At 44.4% G+C, this 20,573-nt stretch overlaps 1 protein-coding gene across 2 annotated transcripts in view; it reads right to left on the minus strand.

The window, feature by feature from the left end:
* GRK3 (G protein-coupled receptor kinase 3) overlaps window positions 1–20,573 on the minus strand; it is a 61,031-nt gene that overhangs the window by 19,796 nt on the left and 20,662 nt on the right. For both annotated transcript variants that reach the window (XM_021544711.3, XM_021544712.3), the window contains exons 3-9: window positions 12,788–12,861; window positions 10,270–10,371; window positions 9,375–9,449; window positions 8,370–8,431; window positions 7,317–7,368; window positions 6,608–6,699; window positions 3,566–3,665 (exon numbers count right to left, since the gene is read on the minus strand). In XM_021544711.3, the coding sequence (XP_021400386.2) occupies window positions 3,566–3,665; window positions 6,608–6,699; window positions 7,317–7,368; window positions 8,370–8,431; window positions 9,375–9,449; window positions 10,270–10,371; window positions 12,788–12,861 (557 nt within the window). The remainder of the gene's footprint in view (window positions 1–3,565; window positions 3,666–6,607; window positions 6,700–7,316; window positions 7,369–8,369; window positions 8,432–9,374; window positions 9,450–10,269; window positions 10,372–12,787; window positions 12,862–20,573) is intronic.

Raw genomic sequence — 20,573 nt, forward strand, 5'->3', positions numbered from 1 at the left:
ATTAGAACGCTAAGAAGTGCTCTAGGAGGAAATCTTTGGTTTTGATTCTTCCCTGAAAGCCAAGCACTTGACTTTGGGGTACAAAGTGACAGCAAACAGGGGACAAAGGTGTTCAGAGCACACAGCAGCTCTGTCCTGACATGTCACCCAAAGATGTGACAGTGCTTGAAACACATGAAAACCAGCCAAGTACCTGTTCTGCTCCGAAAAACCAGATTATTGCTCTCCTGGGGTGTCCTGGGCAGGGCCCTCCAGCTGAGGATATTCTGGGATTATATTTATCATCCCTTGGAGGAAATCTTGAATCCAGCCATCAGTAAAATCAGATCTGGGTAAGGCAGCTGAAGTGCTGAGGTTTTTTTAGAAAGAAAAAACTGGGAGCCACAACAGAGAGGAGCCAAATCCCTGCACAGCCCCTGGTCTTGCAACAGACAGATGGAATGATCCCCTCCTACCCTCAGGAAAAGATTCATGGAATAGCAGCTTTCTTCCACAAGCCCTTTGGGACTGCCTGGTTTCACAGGGTCCATCACTGCCTTGGTGATTTCCACGTTTCAGTTTTTGAACAGAAATCAGGCAAATATTGGCTACTACAGAAATGAAATCTATTCTTCTTTTTAACAGAAAGTAAAATCTTTTCCCTACTCGATGACCTTCCAAGGATTTCACAATGTCTTTCCTGACAGAGGCTCTGTGGGGGGGGGGGAAGATGGGGCCCGTGTCTTGCAGAAGAGGAAACCCAAAGCTCTGTGACAGTTTGTCCCCGTTACACCACGGTGACACAGCAAAGGCACCAAGGGAGACTGAGCCCTGCAGGTCCCAGTTTGGTGCCACCAGGCCCATGCAGGAGGCTCCAGATGCTCTGCAGAGGTGCCTCTTGTACTCCTGAGCCCACTGGAAACGTGGCCATGGAAAGCTGCTGTCACCACGCAGCCACCACCAACTCCAGCATGGGAGCTCCCTGCTCCAGGAGTGCTGGGGAATGCCAGAGCTTGAGGTGGATTAACAGAGCTGATTACACAACCAGCTGTATCATCTGCACAGCTCTTATGATGCATTTTGCAGAGACATCTGGATTCCCAGTTAAATGATTAACTGTACTGTGATGGATTTCCCAGTTCCATTCTGCTTTGGGCAGTGCAGAGCTGTCCCTGGGCACACCATGAGCCACTCCCAGCTTCTGTTGAGGGATTGAAGGAATTCTCTTATTCCATCACCTTCAAACCCATCTCATCCTGCATATTCCAAGTGCTCCAGCCTCTCCTGGCCCAGGTGTACTTGACCTGAATGAGCAGCACTTTGTACAAAACCTCTCTTCAAAGTCCTTCAGATTTCTGGGAATCTGAGAGAAATGTCACTCTAATCAGCTGATAATCATTAACAGAAGAAACAAATGGTTCCTCCTGCTGCTGCTCCTGCTTAAAGCCTCACTGTGATGGCCTGTGAGAAAATTGCCCCCACCACCAGCTTCTGAACTATTTACTCTTGGAATCTCTAGACATTAAAATTTACATTCAGTGGTGGAGCCACAGAATCACAAATTAAAGTTAATGGGACATTTATTACTCATTTGCCTCAATTTCATATCCAGTCCCTACTACAGACCTACTCCCCACTGGTTGTCAGGAATCCTGACACACAAGGACAAGCCACCACTTATCTCTGGTGAAAACAGGTAACTTGATTAAAAAGCCTGAAGGGATAAATCACAGATCCCAGAATGGTTTGGATTGGAAGAGACCTCCAAGTTCATCCAGCTGTACACACCTGCAAGGCAGGGACAGTTTCCACTATCCCAAGTTGCTCCAAGCCCTGTCCAACTTAGCCTTGGGCATTTCCAGGGACCCAGGGGCAGCCACAGCTGCTCTGAGCACTTGTGCCAGGGCCTCAGCAGCCTCATTCCTTCCCAATACCCCATCAAACCTGCTCTCTGGCAGTGGGAAGCCAATCCCCCTTGTCCCAAGCTCCTCTCCAGCTCTCCTGGAGCCCCTTGAGGCACTGGAAGCTCTCCTTTGCTTAGTGGTGGCCATGGCAGTGTGGGGATAACACCTGGATTTGAGGATCTTCAAGGTGTGTCCCACAGAGAAGCTCCCCTGATCTCTGGGGACACAGCCCTGGTGTCTGAGAACAAAGGCCACCGTTTGCCATGCAGGGAATCCTGCTCTTTGCACAGCTCTGCACAAAACCACACACACAAAACCCCTCCTCATCCTCGTGCCTCCCACACTGAGTGCTTAATTCATGTACCACAAGGTGAGGGGAGTGAACCTTCCTGCCAGCATCACCCGGAGCCATGGCAACCACGGTGTCACTGCAAGGGGGGCAGAGCCACCTCTGTGGGACTCTTCAAAATCCGAGGATTTTGGGCAAGCTTCAGAGATAGTAGGATGGTGATTTAGAGCTAAGTAGTAGCTAAAATATTTGTTAGCAGAAAAATTATATAAGTGGAAAGAAAGGACAAAGAGAACAATGGTTTGTGTATTAACACTTAGGTAGGATAACTCCTAAAGTTGTAGAAAAGTGTATCTGGTGAGATATTAAGAAGTTTTAAGTTTAAGAATGGAGTTCTGTGTATTGTATCTTAAGGTTTATAAGCAAGTATTGTATTTAAAATAAGTAAGCATTGTTTTAACTAAAGGTATGTATATTTATAGTGATTAGATGAAACTATTGTCAATATGCTTTTGCTTTGTGTAATTGGTCAAAAAGCTTTTAAAGTAAGTTGTAACATTAAATTCTTAGTCTGCTACTTGAGATGTGAGCTACTAGCATCTTCTCATTGTCATAACCATGTAATGAGACTGATGCTAAAAAATTAACAGCTCAAGACGTGTTCCACAGCAGTCCCATCCCATTCATAATTCATACATAACCCCCAGCCAGCAATAACCTCCAATCCTGCCTGGAATTTCTCTGAGCCCAACACACCCTTGGCCACCACCCAGTGGCCCCCAGGGCTGGGGAGCCAACAGCAGGCAGGTGCTGGCTTTTTGCACACACCAGTGATAGTTTTGACTTTAGATCTTAATTAATCTAATTTTAATCCAATTGATAAATAGAACAGATGGCTTGGTACACCTTGACCCAGCTACAGCACATAGAAAACAAAAAGGGAAAAATTTTATATCAGAGTAACAGGAAAGAGAAGTTTCTGGAGTTTTGACTGCAGTAGCACTTTAGATCCCACCAAAGTACTATCTAACTATGCAAAAAAAACCCCAAAAACCTGAATCTTTTTTACAAGACCAAATCATGTTTTGGAAAAGTTTCAAACAGAAATACTTAAAAAAGGATATTTAAAACATCAGGAGGGTGGGAGGATGAATTACCTCAGAAATGGGCACCCCCTCAAGCCTCTGCAGCAGAGATGTTCATTCTGCAGGACCCAAACTGATCAAGCAAGTTTGGTTTTCCCTTCTCATTTCAGACACATTGCAAGAATCAGGGGGAGGCTCCATGGGGGTTAATTTTTGCATGTCACACAACGGAATTGATGGAATATGCATTATATGTAACAGCTTTTATATTATATGGAAGAAAGAAAGAATAACAAAGTGATACTTACTCCTGTACTGACAAGAGACAGCATAATTCTTTCATTTAAGGCTAATGTTTCTCCTTGCTTCATCTTAATTCTCTTCTTATCTAAACATTTCATTGCATACCTGCAAAATTAAAAATAACCATTCAGAAAAAGCACCAAAAATCTCCTCTGTCAGGACTATTCACTGGCAGTCAGGCCATGCACATTTACAGGATCCTTTAAGCAAGCTCTTGAAAGACTTAAACCCAGGACTAAAAATATAATTTCAGGCTAAACCTCCAAAATCTCCCAGAATTAACACATTTCCAGCAGAAGCCTCCTGACAGAGAAATGTGCTTTAACAAATAATTCCATGTCCAAACCATCACAGTGAAATAGGAATTACACAACATAGATTCATTTTCTCATACCTACAAGCAAGGCTCTGCCTTAGGAATTAAATAACAGAAACTCTGTTATGGTACCATTTAATTCCAACAATTTCAACCCTACCAGGAAAGCAATATCTTGAACACACGCTGAGTTTTATATTTTTTTTTTCCCCTCTAATTTTCTTTCTACTCAGAAAAAGTCAGATACACACAAGAAAGCTTTTTTAGTCTTCTACCATCTGTGCTACACAAATTAATAAAATTTTGCTCACAAAGGATGTTACCCTAACAACCACCAACCACAGGAGGATACGATCCAGGCTGGGTATTTTTCCAAGATGTTGGGTGAGTTCATTAATAGACATCGGTGAGAAGGACACGTGTGTTCCTCCACACCAGACTCCCAGACATGGGTGCTCATGGATTTTTAGGAACTCCCCACATTACAGCAGTGCTTCAATGCTCATCTCCATCCAGCCCCAGATTGTCACCTTGGCTCCAGCTCCCAAAAACAGCCACGTCATTCTGACATCAATGTGTTGGGAGCGGGGGAGTGAGGTTTGCATTTTAAGTTTCCAGACTGGGAATATATTCACGTGTTACTGCTGAGGAGTCTGTGAAGGGTGAGTAAAAATAACCCCTGACCCTGCCCTGATCAGAGAGAGGCACTGGGGATGTTCAAGGCTGATGGAAACCACAGAATGGTTTGGGGTGGGAAGAGACCTTAAATTCATGGGCATAAATTCCACTATCCCAGGCTGCTCCAAGCCCCATCCAACCTGGCCTGGGACACTTCCAGGGTTGCTTGGACAGCTGCCCTGGGAACCTGTCCCAAATCAAGCCTGTCACTGTGCTGCTGTCCCTCTCCCTGCAGTGCTGCATCCTGTCTGTGGCCCCTCTCTAGAGCTCCTTGCAGGTGTGGGGGTGCTCAGTGGCCACTGCTGGTGGTCCCTGGCAGGGAGGGGAGCCCTCCCAAACTCCCTGCTGTGGCAAGCACATTTCTCTCACTCTCAGGATTTTTCACAGAGAGAAATGAAAGAGAAAACAATTTCTATTTCTGCTCCTTGTTTTCCCATGTGGAATGTGTTTGGAGAATTGTTTACCTGAGGTGAGTGCTTGGTTGGATTCGAATGAGGATTGTTTAAGCTGATGGCCAATCCAACCCACCTGGGGCTGGACTATAGGGAGAGGGTCACGAGTTGTGATAGAGAAAGTAGTATGTAGTTTTAGTATCTTCCTTTTTATATAGTATATGAATGTATTTTAGCATAGTTATAATAAAGAAATCATTCAGCCTTTTAATTGAGTCAGACATCATAATTTTTTCCCATTGGGTTGGTCTGCATTTACAACACCCTGCAGCCTCAGCATCTAGAGGGGATGGGAGCTGGGTTAGGGATGAGCACACAGCTTTGGATCAAGAAAGAACTAAACCAAACCTCTACCCAGAAGCTGAACCTTAAGTTTTGCTTCAAATTTGAAAAAGAAGGTTGGTTTTGCCACGTTTTGCTTCCCTTTGTCCTATTTGTATCTACTAAAACCTGTCCTTTGCTTCACTTTTCCTGTCCTTCTCACTTCCCAAGGGTTTATCCACCTCCTGCCAGAGCCCTACTCAGACACGGAGATGGCTGGGACTCTGAGAACTGCCTGCTGTTTATTTTTGTATGTGGACAAATGAATGAACTGTACATGGACAAAAAGTACCAAAGCAAGAATAAAGCCAGCATTGTTAGTAAGCGTATTAATACAAATACTTGAAGTCACTGCAAAAATACTGAATATAATAATATCAACATTAAGATGTCTTCCACTTGTTAAGAGTCAGAAGTTTATTATCATCAAGGATGTCAGGCACACATAAATGCCACAGGAGCCAGACACAGGGCACTTCACACATGAAAGGGAAATGTTTAAGGATGGGCTGTGGACTAAAATTGTTAGGAGAAAAGCAAGATGAAAGGCTGGGGTGCAAATAAAAAAACTGATTGATATTGAGAACAACTGGTTATCCATGCCCAGATGTTCACAACAGAACACAATGGGACAATGATGCCTAGAAATAGAAATCTGATGATTGGGGAGGTGTTTGAATGATAAGATCACAAGAAGAATAAAAACTACCCAGAACTGACCCTGGAGCTCCCACAGAGAGCTCTGGGAAGCACAGTCCAGCAGTGCAAAAGGCAGCAGGGATCACTGCTTTCACCACACATGGGGCAGGCACTGATGCAAATCCCCAAACTGGGAGCAGCACACTGGGAGCGGGTTCTGGCACAGCCCTGACTGCCCAGATTTGGGAGCAGGTTCCTGCAGCTCCACCTGGAGCAGGTGACACCTGAGCAGCCACCATGGGTTCCACAGGAACATCCCTCTGCCCTGGCAGCCTCTGATGCAGGGAATTGCTGGAGCATGCACCTGATTTGAACACTTGTGCATTTTCCACTGGTTTTGACAGGACATTTCCATGTGCCCAGGAGCTGTGTGAGACTGAGCCCCTGCTTGGCATGGAACAGGATCCAAGAGCAAACTGAGCCTGCAGTGAGCCAGGAATCAGAATTCTGGGGATAAAACTTCATCACAAAGAACTTTACAGCAACGTGATGCTGCTTTCCAGTGATTTCCTAAGAAATGATTGGAAGGATTTCCTCCCTAGTCCAGAGTTTATGATCACCACAGAGTGTGTGATACTCACATTTTTCCAGTATCTGCTTTTCTGCAGCCGTACACTTCACCAAATCCCCCTCTTCCTATTATTCTATGTACACTAAAATCATTCATGGTCAGCTGCAAATGGAAACACAAGCAACAAAACAAAACCTTCATTTTTCCAGCATTAAAAAACTTACAGTGAAAACATCTAAATGATCCATGAATGCGTTAAGATCCTCAGCTGTAATTCAACAGCATTTACTGTGTTGGAAAAGGAGCCCCTCATTGTTGGTATTTTCAAGTACTTGGAAGCACTACAGTGTGAAGTAGCACCAAGGGGAATGAAGCTGTTGTTCCCAAAATCTGCCAGTCTCACTCAGGGCTATTTTTGCAGCCCAAGTTGTCACACAGAAGTGCAGAAGGACAAAAGCTGAGGCCAAGGGAAGGGGCTCAGAGGGTGCTGGGATTATGGACTGGAGCGGCAAAGGGAGGTGGACAGGGATTGGGGCTGATAAAAGAGCAGCAATTCTGGCACTTCAGCTGTTTCAGCCATTAAAAAAATCAAAATTCTATTAGCTGAGGAAGGCAGCGGGGACGTCCAGACAGGAATCATCAGGGCTGTGCCTAAGAATAGCAGAGCAGTGACATCCACCACCCTCCTTAATGAGGCCTTTGCAGAGCAGGATTCAAAACTGAACATTCTCTTTCCTGTATCAGCCTCTGACAAGATAAATATACTTGTAAGTACTTACATGAATATTTAGCTCTACATTTTTCCATTGACAAAATCTAGTAAACTTGTCACTGCAAAAGGAAAAAAAAAAAAGTTTAAAAGTTGTCTGAGACTATTGTGTAGAGTATTACAGGAAATGTCAAGACTCTGATATTTAAAATCTAGTCTGAGCTAGGGCGTGGGGTGGTATTTAATAAATGACAGCCTTCCTTTCACCAACTGTAATCTTACCCCCACCAAGAAAAACAATTCCTAGGCAGAGCACACTCCATGTTCTACATCCTTGGGAGAGAAAGACAGCAGATAACCTTATCCCTGGAAGTGCTCAGTGTGTCCCCACAGCTCTCTTGCATGGTTTTCAAGCATTCAAAGATGGTTTTCAATTTTTAAACAACCATGTTTGGAACTAACAAACATTTAAATTACATCAAGAGAAAGATAATTATAAAAAACACAGCTCGATTTATGTTTATGAACCTCCCTATACTCCAAGGAATATTTTCAACTCATTTTATCTTAAAATAGGGAAGACATCAGCAACACCACATGCTTTGGGGAAAAAATAATAAAATAGTTGCTTATTCCTACATGAATAATTAAGAATTTATTTTCAAAGTAAGAAACAACAGCTTTATGGAGGAATTTTATAATTATCACAGAATGGCACCAAACCAGTTTAGAAAATGGATTTGGTGTTGCTGGGTGGCAGCTGAGCTTTGCAGAGCCAGCCACAGGAGCAGGAAAGGGCTGCTCTGCTGAGCCAGACTCATACCTTCAATTCTTTATTACACCTTTATTATATTTGGAATATCCCCAAAATCCCAGTTCTGCCTTTTCTCAGCCCAACCTCCAACCTCTCTGTGCCCTGACTGAGAAACCCCTGAGCTTTCCAGCTGTTCCACTCACACATCCTGACACTGCTCAGGATATCCCACAAGCTGGCTATTTACAAAGCTTGCTGATAAATCCCATTTGATTAATCATATTTTCAGCCTTATTTCCAGCAGTACTGAAAAAGCCTGGCTTCCCACTACATTAGGCAGATAATTCAGGTAATATTCCATGTTCATACCTTTCCATAAATTTTTGAAATATTTTTCCTCGGAGACTATCACAAATTTCTTCTATATATGGCTAAAAAGGGTGAGGAAACACAATTAGTATTTAAGCAGATAATAAATAGCTTTTTTCAATCCCATTCAATACACAGAACTCCCTTTGGCCTCACACAGCTCCTGGATTGTCCTAAAGAAGCCTCAACAAAGCATTTTAGCTTTATTTGGCTTTTGGAATCTGAGCAGGTGACCTGAAGTCAAACACAAAATATTCTTATAAGCTAGAAAACTTTAAGGGGTGTGGGGGAAAAACGTTCTTCTTTCAAATGTCTTTAACCAATAAATTGTCACCCCTGTGGAATCCAAACTTCCCAGAGCTGCTCCCTCATCTCTGTGGTGCTCCTCTCCTCCCTGTCCTTGCTGAGACATCAGCACCTTGAAATCACAGGTGACTTTTTCCAGGGAAATCCCTCCCCTGGGTGTGTCATGGCCCAACCTCCCCCCACTTAGTGCTGAGCCATCCCCCAGAACTGCAATCACCAATTTCCAGCCCATGGCAACAGCCAGAACAGCTCAGGAGCACAACACACTTCAGGCAAGGGCAACCTCCACATTTTTTCAGCATATAAAAATACATCAGATTTAGATAAAAGACACTTAAGCTTACAAACACCCCCGTGATGGATAAGACTATTTCTCCATTGTTGCAGCTCAGTTCACCCTGACAGGATGAGCATCTTCTTGATGGAAAGTGATTTACTCTAAGTCATTTAATGGCTTAAAATTACACATCTATAAAAACTCTTCTGTTCACACACCAAGGTATAGTTTGCTTTTCTAAATGTGCTTGAAAATATTACAGATAAGAAGAATAAATTGTAATTTTGACTTGGAAAAGCACTTAAATCCCACTTACAGCACAGAATATGTACTTGTCCCATTTATTCTGTCTCTTTAAACAGTATCTAAAATAAAGTCACTTTCTGTCAAAGAAGCTGAATGTTCAGACTGTGAAAGCTCACCTGGAAAAGGCTGGCTGGCACTTGTTTCTTGGCTAAATGTGTTTGTACATGATCTACAGCTTGTTTTGAGAAAGGCTTTTGGAAAAGAAAAAGGAAGATTTCAAACAGTTGGAACTGTCAGGAGTTTCATTTCGGGTCAGAGCACTGTTGTTCTTTTCCCCACATGGAAACACCGACCCCAAGGGGAATCAATAGGGCCTCCCACAGGTACATTACAGTGACTATTGTGTGAAACCTGCAGAATGAGCCAGTGACAGGATTATTCTGAAGCAGAAAGGCAGGAGAGGGGAAGATGAGGAGGAGGAGGAAGGTAAAAATCAAAGGAAGTGATGATCCTCCTTTAACAAATCCACGAAAAATCCCATTTACAGGCACAGCTCCAGAGCCAGAAGCAGACAGGAACTTTTTACTAATAAAATAATGCATTTTGGGGGAAGGGGGGGAAAAAAAAAAAAAGAAAAGCTTAAGCCCTCCACCCAAAGCAAGATAGAACACCCTGCAAATCCTTCTTTCAAATAAGAGCAAATGAAAGTGTTAAGAACAGATCAGTGGGCCCAAACTTCAGCTAGAGGAAATGTGTATTTTCAGTGACTTTAGCCACATCTCTATACACACACCCTGCATTTATTTCATCCTTTTGTACACAGGTATTTAGTCTAAAAAAACAAAAAACAGAAAAATCTCCTGATACTTCTTTTGTGTGCCACTAAGTTTAATGCAAATTGCAGCACGCCACCAACATTTACACCCCAAAAAATCAATAAAAATAAAAAAACCAACATTCTGAATTTGGCCAAACCCTGATCTTGGATTTCAAAGGGAAATCTAGAGCATCCTGGGGATGGAAGAGCAGATTTTCCTGCTGCCAGGGAGGGAAAAAAGGCAGGATACCCACGTGGGAACAGGAGAGCAGCTCCTTCATGATGTAGGTGTCGTAGATCTGCCGGCTCCGCGACAGCCGCTCCTCCTCCGAGTCCAGCTTCTCGTACTCCTTGATCTGCAGCACAAGCACACACCCCACATTTCCTAGTCATTCCTCACTCATGGGGTCAAAAAAAAAGGATTTTGGCTGAAGTTTTATTTTATTGTTTTCTTTCTTGAGGAAAAATCACCTGCAACAGCACAGCGATAGCTGGGATTTCTTTTAATATTGGAATTTTCCAGCCCTGGCACAGCTGCCCAGGGCACCGGTGGAGTCTCCATCCCTGCAGGGGTTTAACAGCATGTGGCACTTGGGGACGTGCTCAGTGGTGGCCGTGGCAGTGCTGAGTGAACAGTGGGACTCGATGGGCTGAGAGGGCTCTTCCAACCCAAAAATTCCCTGATCACAGCACATCTGGTACAGATGTCCAAGAAAGCATATACAGCACATTTCAAAATGTTCACATAGTTTAGCTACACTGTGGATTTGAACCCTAAAAGTGGCTAAAAGACAGTTTTACAACATACATCATGTTTCCTCAGGTGTGCTGTAGGAGATCAGTGTGCTCCAGGTGAAACAACAGCAATTCCAGATAGTTCATTTACAGAACAAAACCTGACAAGCAGCTCCAGAACAAAAAGTTCACTGAGTCCAAGGGTCCTCTGGAGCATATTCAGGGAAAGAGTTCTTCCAGAAGTGACAAAATGTAAAAAAATATGCAAGGAGAAAGGCTCAGCTCTGATTTCCTGGACCTTCCCAGCACCAGCCAGTGAAGCCCTGGGATCCAGATCAGCAGTGAGCTGATCTGCTCTGTGCCACAGAATCCCAGGATTGCTTAGGTTGGGAAAAAACCTCCAAGATCATCAAGTCCAATTATCAAGAGACAAACTAGAACCAGCCTACCTCTGGAGGTGGAACATTAATTAAACTCAGTATCTTTCTAGCTGTACTCCTCTTGTTTGCTGACATGATAAGGCACCAGTCCCACCCCAATGTGCCATCTGTGCTGCTTCCCCCTTGATACCAATTTATAATTAAAATGACTCAAAACGTCTTTGCCCAAGAAACACTTTTAATTAATGCAATGACACAAAATAATTAGCAGTACAGGAGGAAGCCTGATGGATATCTGACTGTCTTATTTGAGCACAACCTCCTATCCCTCAATGTTTGGTTGTTGAAGGACACAACTCCCCAGTCAGTGTTGAGGGGTTTCAGCAGAGCCCCCTCAGAGATCAAAAGGATCTCCTGAAAGACTGGAATCAGAATGCATTTGTTTTCAAGTATTTAGAAGCTTTTTCACCCCCCATTTTCCCCCATTTTTCTTTTTAATTTCTTTTTTTTTTCTTCTGAAACCGATCGGGATGAATCACTCATCCTGCTAAATGCCTGATCGTGACTCCAGCTGCAGTGATATGAAATCCCTGGAGTACAGAGCTCTTCTACATCAAGCAATTTTTAATGTAGCAATGTACTCAGATTATTCTATGTGTAATAAATGCAGCAAGTAAATCAAATATATAAAAAAAGGAAAAGCTCCTGGATCCGGTATGTCACAGAGGAAAACACAATGAACCTCTCTTTAAATATCTTTAATGGGATTTTTCCAGAAGTACATGACAAAGCACTGAAATTCTTTTGAGGCAACATTTTGCTAATAACCTAAAAATACAATTTTGAATTGTTTCAGAGATAAAGAGGCAGCCAAGAATATCTTGCTAAATAATCTGGTACAAGAGGCCTTTTCGGATTACTTATGACAGTGATATCTGAAGTGTATAAAGAGATGGGAATGATAGAAAAAGATTCTTTATTGACAGCAGGTATCTGATCTGAGTGGGGGAATGGAGTCTTGCTGAGGACTGATCTCCAAATTGATACCAGCTGTTCGTGCTGATAGCAAGAAAACCAGTTAAATTTTCAGCTCATGAGTGAAGCAGCCATGGCTATCCCAGCTCTAATTAACCCTGAGCATCAGGCATGGGCATGTCTGCCCTGAAATCAGCACCTGGGACAGGATTCACTGGGGGTTTATTCTGTGTCACAAATGAATGAATGGAGCCATGGAGCTCAGACCCTGCAGCAGCTGGGGAAGGCCAGGGCATTCCTTGGAATTAGTGCTCCTTTGGGATGTGCCCTGCACAGTGCCTGGCAGCTCCTCCACTGGGTTTGTCCTGACAAGGGACACAACTCATCCATCTGAAGCCACCTCTCGTGTCCCCTCTGCCACAGGGGCTCCTGAACCATCTGAGCAGCTCCCACCCCACATCCCTCCACAATCCCCCCCTACTGCCTTTCCTACAGCTGAAGAACTGCTGGGAAAGACCTGAAGGGTTTCAGTGTCACCCCAACACCAAGTTCCAGATCCTTTTCTACCAGTCCACACTGCTTCACATCTCCCTGTGCTTCCCCCTCAGCATTCCCTGATGGAGCAGGAGCAGGACAGCCTCCCCCAGCCTCACAGCCCCAAACCTCCACCACCAGCACTTACCTCCTCATAGAACTTCAGCTGAGGGACAGCTTCATCGATCTCATTCATGCAATAGTCTTTAAAGAGCAAAAATCCTGGAAAGAAAAACAGAAACATCAGAAAAACTTGTCTCATTATGCTGATGACTTGTAAAAAGGCTCATGAAACCACCCGAGTTCCACCATGGGCTGTATAAACCTGTGTCAGCATCTCCATTTGCCAAGGTTTAGGATTCTGATTCCAGCTCTTCATTACCAGCACAAAAGGATCCCAAGCATGCCTCACCTCCCACAGGTGTATTAAGCCCATTACTGCTTCCACACGCTGAGAATTTTATGAGGCATTTCCATAATGCACCAAAATATCCTGTTCCTCTTCACAAACCACATTTTCTTCTTTTTTTTCCCCCAGTAAAAACTAGACACTACTCACGTTTTGGGGTGGGTTTTTTTTTTTGGGGTTTTTTTTTGCAAGAGATTTACCTACATTTCACTGATGAAGCACAACCTCTTATGCACTGTCATTTCAGAATTACGGGTTCATGTTACCTCTAATGGGTTTTATTGCTCGATAAATTACATCAGGGTCTTTACAGTTTCTTTGCAAGTAATTTAGAGCATGACCCTGGCAGGCTGCAGATGAGAATCTTCCATTAGGAGCATTTTAATGCACTGTCACAAACCTCATCCCATGGAAGCTCTGTCTTTCCCTGCTTCTGAGCTGGCACCTGCTACACCCTGGAATTTCACACAGCAATCTGTGTCACAAATGTCCCCATGGGTTCCAAACCCACCCAAAGTCCCCCAGCCAGACCGTGCACCTCCACCTCTCCTTGCCAGCCTGGCTTTTGGACAAAAAGTGAAATTTTGGGAGCTGATTCAAATTCCTTATTCCCCACATGACGGAACCAGCAGTGGCACGGAGCAGAATCCTGCTGAATGGACTGAACTTTTCTAGGACAATGAACCAAAGATTGGGTAATTAAGAGACTGAAGAGTGGCACAAACAGCTCTGAATGCAGTGAAAGAAAAATCCCTGGCCTGGTCCCAGTTCCTGGCTGGTGCCCAAAAAAACCCACAAACAACAAAAAAACACAACAATAAACCACAAAGACAACTGTGGGAGGAGTGTGAAAATATACCAACACACATTTCCAGCAAGGCCACGCCAAACATTCCAGCCCTGCTTAGTATTTTCCAAACTTTTTAAATTTAATTATGGCAGAGAAAGAAGAGGTTCCCAAGCCCATGGCACAGGGAACAATCAGAGGCTTATGCAGCCACAGGACATGGGCTGCTCCTCGCCGAGGCCCCTTGGCACTGCACTGCAAAAACTCAGATATCCCCAAAATGTACAGACTGAGAGCTGAGGCTGCTCAGCCTGGGGAAGAAAAGGTTGGGTAGGGACCTCACAGCACCTTCCAGGATCTGAAGGGGCTATAAAGAAGCTGAAGAGGGATTTTTCATCAGAAACTGGAGTGGCAGGACAAGGGGGAATGGCTTCAGACTGATGAGATACATGGAAGAAATCATTCCCTATGAGGGTGCTGAGGCCCTGGCACAGGTTGTCCAGAGAAGTTGTGGTTGTCCCATCCCTGGAAGTGTCCAAGGCCACATTGGACCAGGCTTGGAGCAACCTGGGATACTAGAAAGTGTTCCTGCCCATGGGACTGGATGATCTTTAAGGTCCCCTCCAACCCAAACCACTCTGTGATTCTATGATTCAGACAAATTCAATCACAGCCTACATTCCCCAGACTGGAATTGTTTCTGTTTCGACCTCCCATTCTATCAACAGACCCTGCACTTCCCCTGCAGCACAAAGGAAATCTCCTCCTTTACTGCTGCTCTTGGATTGAGTGAAAAATGATCAGCCAGAAACTGCAGCTCTCACATAATGGCACAACGAAGTGACAGATGCAGCATTGAGTAAGTGACAGGAGTTTGAAGAAGTTCAGGGGGAGCTGACGAGGAGCACAATAAGCACAGTTAACAGCACACAGAAAAATAAGCCCAGGAACAGAAAGCAGGAATTAATAAAATGATAGCGTTAAGTAACAGCTAAAAAGAACCAGCAATTATTTATGAAATAAAGATGCTGACAGCTTTAGCTTTAAAGATTCCTTCTGCTATAACTATATAATTTCTGCAACAACCAGATCACTGGTTGTTAAGGGAAAGGAAAAATATTTTTTAAGAGCTTCTTCTGGCAACACCAAAGTGATGGATGATATCAACAATACACACAGAGTGTGAGACAGCACCCAGCTCCTCTGGGCTCCCAGCCCCTGGACAACCATTTCCCCCACAAAGACAAATTTGCCAAGTGCCATGATTGCACTGACTAATTACCAAGGCAAAATGTCTTTCAAGGAGGAATGAAGGCCACCTTTGAGGTTTGCAGTGTTCACCAGAGGTTCACAAGCAGGAAGGGATGGGCTGGTGGGGAGAGCAGATTCAGGTCAGGCACCTCACCCCTAACCAGGGACTCACAGAGCTCATCCAAAACTGGCCAAGTCACAAGCTTGGAGGGTACAAGGAGGGGAACTAAGTTAACCCATCTCTTTAAAACTGAAAACAAATGTTTACTTCAGTATTTATTTCAAATAATTATGTTTTTCCAGCATGAGCACAGGAATTTCGTATGAAATCCTGACTCTAATCAATGGCATCCCTCCACCCCTGGTTTTTGTCTCCAGAATTCAGCCCTTCCCACAGTCAAAGAACAAAAATGCTGCTAGTGACCAGCCACACACTCCAGACCTCTCATCGTGTTTGTGGCTTCCACTGGACCCTGTCCAGGAGCTCCTTGTCTTTCTTGAACAGTGGAGACCAGAACTGAACACCACAGCCCAGATGTGGCCTCACTAGGGCCACTCAGCAGGATTAAAGCTATCTTCTCATTTTCCACTTCCGTGGCATTTTCCTGCCTGTGGCTCTGCCAACATCCCCCCAGGGCAGCAGCCACAGGGGCCAGCACTGGCCTCTGCCTCCTCCAGCAGTCTAAAGGTCACCTGCAGCCACACCACCACCTCTTCATCCCTGTCAATTAGCTGAGAGCACAGAATAATAAATAAAATAGAACAACAACGAGGAACTCCATCATAAAACACTCGGAGAAAATGACTTATCTGATTCTAACTGGAATTTTATGAGCATCTGATTCAAGTAACCTTTTAACAGGAGTAAATAAAAATCTTACTAAAGCAAACAGGAGTGACTAGGTGAGAGAGCAGAGCTAAAAATAGCCATGTTTAGCCCCGATACAAGCGTTCACAATGTCACTGATTGAAAGGAAGCTGCATCTATTTACAGCAGGCCTGAACGTGGTCCAAAAACGCTGATGTAGCCTCTTTCTAGTAGGCAAAATAGCAAATTAGAGAACAAAAATATCAAGCTGTTTCCAAATCCTCCCGAAACGTGCTGTGTATAAATACAGAATCCTGACAAACAAAGCAGCAGTGACATCTGCACCAGACACGGGCTCCCTTCCCAGCGCTCCGGCCAGCGGCTCCCGGGCAAAAGGAAAAGCTTTGGGAATGTGGGATGCTGCTCAAGTCTGCAGCACAGGCTCTGTCCCTGCTCAGGGCACTTAAAGCTCTCCAATCTCAGTCATTCCAACATGTCTCTCATGATCTTTCTTACTTGGTGAACTTGGATAACAACAAGAAGCCGTGGTTGGAGGGACAGCTCACATCCTGCTGTCTGCACCTCCCTGGCAGGACACTGAACCAAGGTGGTCCAAGGAAAGGTCAGGCTGGACATCAGAAGTAATTTCTTCCCAGAAAGGGTGGGCAGGCATTGGAAGGGGCTGCCCAGGTGTCAGAATCTGTGTATTGATGATCCCTAGATTGTAGAAAGTCTCTGCCAAAGAAGGAGCCATAATTGGTCTGTGCTGGTTTCCAGGTTGTTTATTCTGTTTATCTCTCACATGTTCTGCTGCCCTGCCCAGCTCTGTCCTGCAGGGCAGCGTGTGGGGCTCTGCCCTCAGTGGGATGTTACAAACATTAAATACCAGAAACTCCCTGGGCTGGATTTACAATAACGTGCCAATATCTGTCACCTACGTTGGACAGTGTGTCCCCAGCCTGAACCAACAGAAAAATGCCAACACCACAGTGAGACATGGAGGGCATGAAGAAGGAGAAAAAGGACAAGGCACACCCAATTTCCTCCAGCTTGTCCCCTTTGGACCCCTCATCTAGAATCCTAAAATTTTACTTTTGCACCCGTGCCACACTTAATTATTACTCATATCAAACACTCAGAGCTGGTAATTCATGCTGTAAGATTGAAAACTCTTTTCCATGGGCAGAGATCACAGGCAGTGTCTCTGGGGGCTCTGTCCAGGGGGGTTCCTGACCCCTGCCAGGGTCCCAGACCTGCCAGGGCAGCCAGAGGGAAGCTCTGGATTCCCACACCCAGGGGGGTTTGGAGTGCCCATCCCTGGAGGTGTCCAAGGAAGGCCTGGCTGTGGCACTCTGGGCTGGTGACACGGTGGTGATTGAGCACAGGTTGGACTCGACGGTTCTGGGAAAAATTTCCTGACCCAAATGATTTTGGGATTCTGGGGCATCTCCTCCCCAGAAATGTCTCTTATGTAGAAATGCCACAGGACAGCAAAGCTCAGCCACCACACCACAGTGACATTACAGCATAGCTGTGTTTAAATCCAGCTGTGGGTGTGTTCAACCTCCTGAAATAGCCCTCAGTGACCTTCAGATCCATCAGTACCAGGAACAGATCTGGGTCTTAGAAACAAACACTGGGACAAAGTCTCAAAAAAACCACAGAAAAATTGTGATTCCCACCAGCCTGCAATTGTCAGAGAACACCAGGCCAGGCTCAGACTCCTGTTCTGTGCAGTGCCCACACAGAGCTGCCACAGCACAGAATAATTCAGGCCACCTAAGAGCTCAGGAACTGAGAGAACCACCAATTTCCCTCTCCAAGAACAAAGATCACCAGGGAAAACTGTGTAGGAATTGTGCTCTGGCAAGGTCCAAAGCCACAAGAATCCTCCCAGCCCAGAAAGCATCACACTACTTTTCTTTCCCTAACCTATTCTTTTCTAATTGAGCCTAATGTTCATTCCCTTTGCATTAAAAATAATACATTATAACAGACTGAAACATATTCCTGTGCATAGAAAGCAGGGGAAAGAACAAACTGTATTTCATGAGGACGTGCATCCAATGGTGAGGAGTACAGAACAATTTCCCTAGAACAGAACCAAACTGAGCTCAAAATTAGGCTGCAAGTTGCCAGGTAGCTTGTTTAATGATGTCTAGAAATCATTATATGAAAATAAGCTTTGGCTAAAAGGTTTTAAATGTTGTCAAAGAAAAACTTTTTTATTTCCAGGCTTATTTTCCAATAGCTTTTCACCCAGGGAAATCATTGTCCAAGCTTGGTCAGCCCCTCTTTCTAAACATCAGATTTGTGCATGCCTGGAATTCCTGCAGGGAGAGGAGCAGGAGAGCTGAGCTGCTCCTCCAGCACTGACACTGGGGACATAATGGAGGAGTATTCACAAATTCTGTGTCAAACCTCAAAAGCTTGAGCCTGACACAGGTAGAGCATCTCAAGCAGTGAATATACAGACTTACTGAAAGCACTCAATTATCCTAATTTAGGTTGCCCAGAGCAGCTGTGGCTGCCCCATCCCTGGAAGTGTCCAAGGCCAGGTTGGATGGAGCTCTGAGCAACCTGGGATAGTGGAACTGGATTGAGCTTTAAAGTCCTTTCCAACCCAAAGCACTCAGGGATTCTCTGAATATGCTCATGAAATAGTAGTTCTGAATACTGAATATGTGATAAATCATTTTTAAAGACATGCAGAGAAAATAATGGGGAAAACTTATCTCTGAACCATATTTACTACCAATCTTTCATATTATCCCTTAACATGCAGATTACAGCTGACTGAAGTTGAGAATCAAAGGCATTCAACATATCAAAGGTGAAAGAAAAAAGTAGGTTTTACACAAGAAAAAACTCCTCTGTAAGATGGAGAAGTAAAAACACTAAATAGAAATGCACAAAAATATTCTAATTTTTAAAAGTACCACTAAACACAGAATAGAAGCATTTCATTTCAATCAGTTATTACAAAGAATGTGATTAAATTCCTTCACTAAATCCCATCAAGGAATACATAGCACTTGAGGTTTTCTTTTTTTCTTCACTTGTAAACAGAAGAAACTCACAGCCCTTTGCAACTGGCCATAGAAGGTACCAGCAAGCTAACAACCAGGAGCAGCTTAAAGACCTCATGGGTGTTGGACTGGATTTTGTTGTCTCTGTTCCTTCCCCATATCACAATTCAGGCCCTACCAAGGATGTGAAAATTGTTATTTTCCTGACCAGTGTTTTTCCGTTATAAACATTTTTAAATTAATTACATCATACAAGCCAATACCCCTTTATTATTGAGAAACACACTTTTCCTTCTGCCCTGCTCCAAGCTAGGAACTTCACTGTTCCCAATAACTGAACACACAAACTCCACTGGGAGCTGCAGCTCTGCTCCTCAGGTAGGGCCTAGATCTAGGTGTGGTTTTTAGTGGCAGCAAGGTGAAAGGATCATTTGATGGATACATGGAGTAATTCCACAACAGAAGGGTGTTCTCAAGCCCCTGGTGCCAGTATTTGCCTCAGCAGCTCTGCTTGATATCTGAACCACTGTGAAGAGCCAAATTGTTCAGCCAGAGCATCGAGGAACTGTTGTGCTGTGGTCAGAATCGAAACACAAAGCCAGCAGTATTCAGTTAGTAAATACACACAGCACTTAGGTAAAGAGCAGCAAAACCACTAAAACAACAGTGACAGAGCCCAGCTGATTCTCCTACAGGAATTTCTGAGTCTTCCTCTGGTTCATTCTGGCACTCTGAGAAAGCTGCTGTGAGTTGGAGGCTCAGACACAGATGGTTCTGGTGCTCTTCCTCTTTTAATCACAGAAATCATGGGCAGAAGTATCTAGAAGCACTAAGAAACTGGTTTGCATGTTTTTTGACCCCCACCTATCCAACCTCCATGGACACAGGTGACAGCAGGATATCACAGAGGCGCTGGCTGGACAGCACACTGTCAGGGAAGGGGGTTTGTCAGGTGTATTGCCCACGTTCTTTTATAGGAGAAATGTTGTATGGACCAATAAAAGCATCTAGAAATGGGGTAATTGATAGCCAGAGCTCTCCAGATCCTCTGCTCAGCACCTCTGACCTCTCTATCCCTTTAAATGCACTGCTGAAAGTGAGAACACTTAATAACTCCAGTAATTTAGATTCTACTGACTGATGCTGGTTCTGAGCTGTTACTGCTGAGTGAGCTCACTGATGGGAATGAGCAGCACTTGCAGGCCCAGAGAATCTGCTTTATTAACAATATTAATAATGGTTTACAGCTATGCAGGTAAAGCTCATTAAAGCTGTTCCTGTGCCACCTTACAGACATGGCAAACTAACACTGCCCTACTTCACAGTGGTGTTCACAGGCTTAATTAGCCTGTGAACTGTTTGAAGACACATTGATACAAACTCCACGGGAGTGCAACTGTTTCAGATTGACTGAGGAATTGCTGGGTGGGAAGAAGAGGAAATCAGGACTGTGCGTGAACAGTGGTGGAGCACAAGGAGGAGATTCCAGCAGGAACAGGCAAAGCAAGCCCAAGTGAGACCAAGCAGAGAGGAAACACCACCATTGGGATGGATGCCACTTTGCACAGTGTTAATCAGAGATTATCCAGAGCTGGCAGGGACCCAGAGGATCATCATCCACTCCTGGCCCTGCACAGACACCCCAACAAT

The sequence above is a fragment of the Lonchura striata genome, chromosome 18 (genome assembly GCF_046129695.1).
Source record: "Lonchura striata isolate bLonStr1 chromosome 18, bLonStr1.mat, whole genome shotgun sequence".
NCBI lineage: Eukaryota > Metazoa > Chordata > Aves > Passeriformes > Estrildidae > Lonchura > Lonchura striata.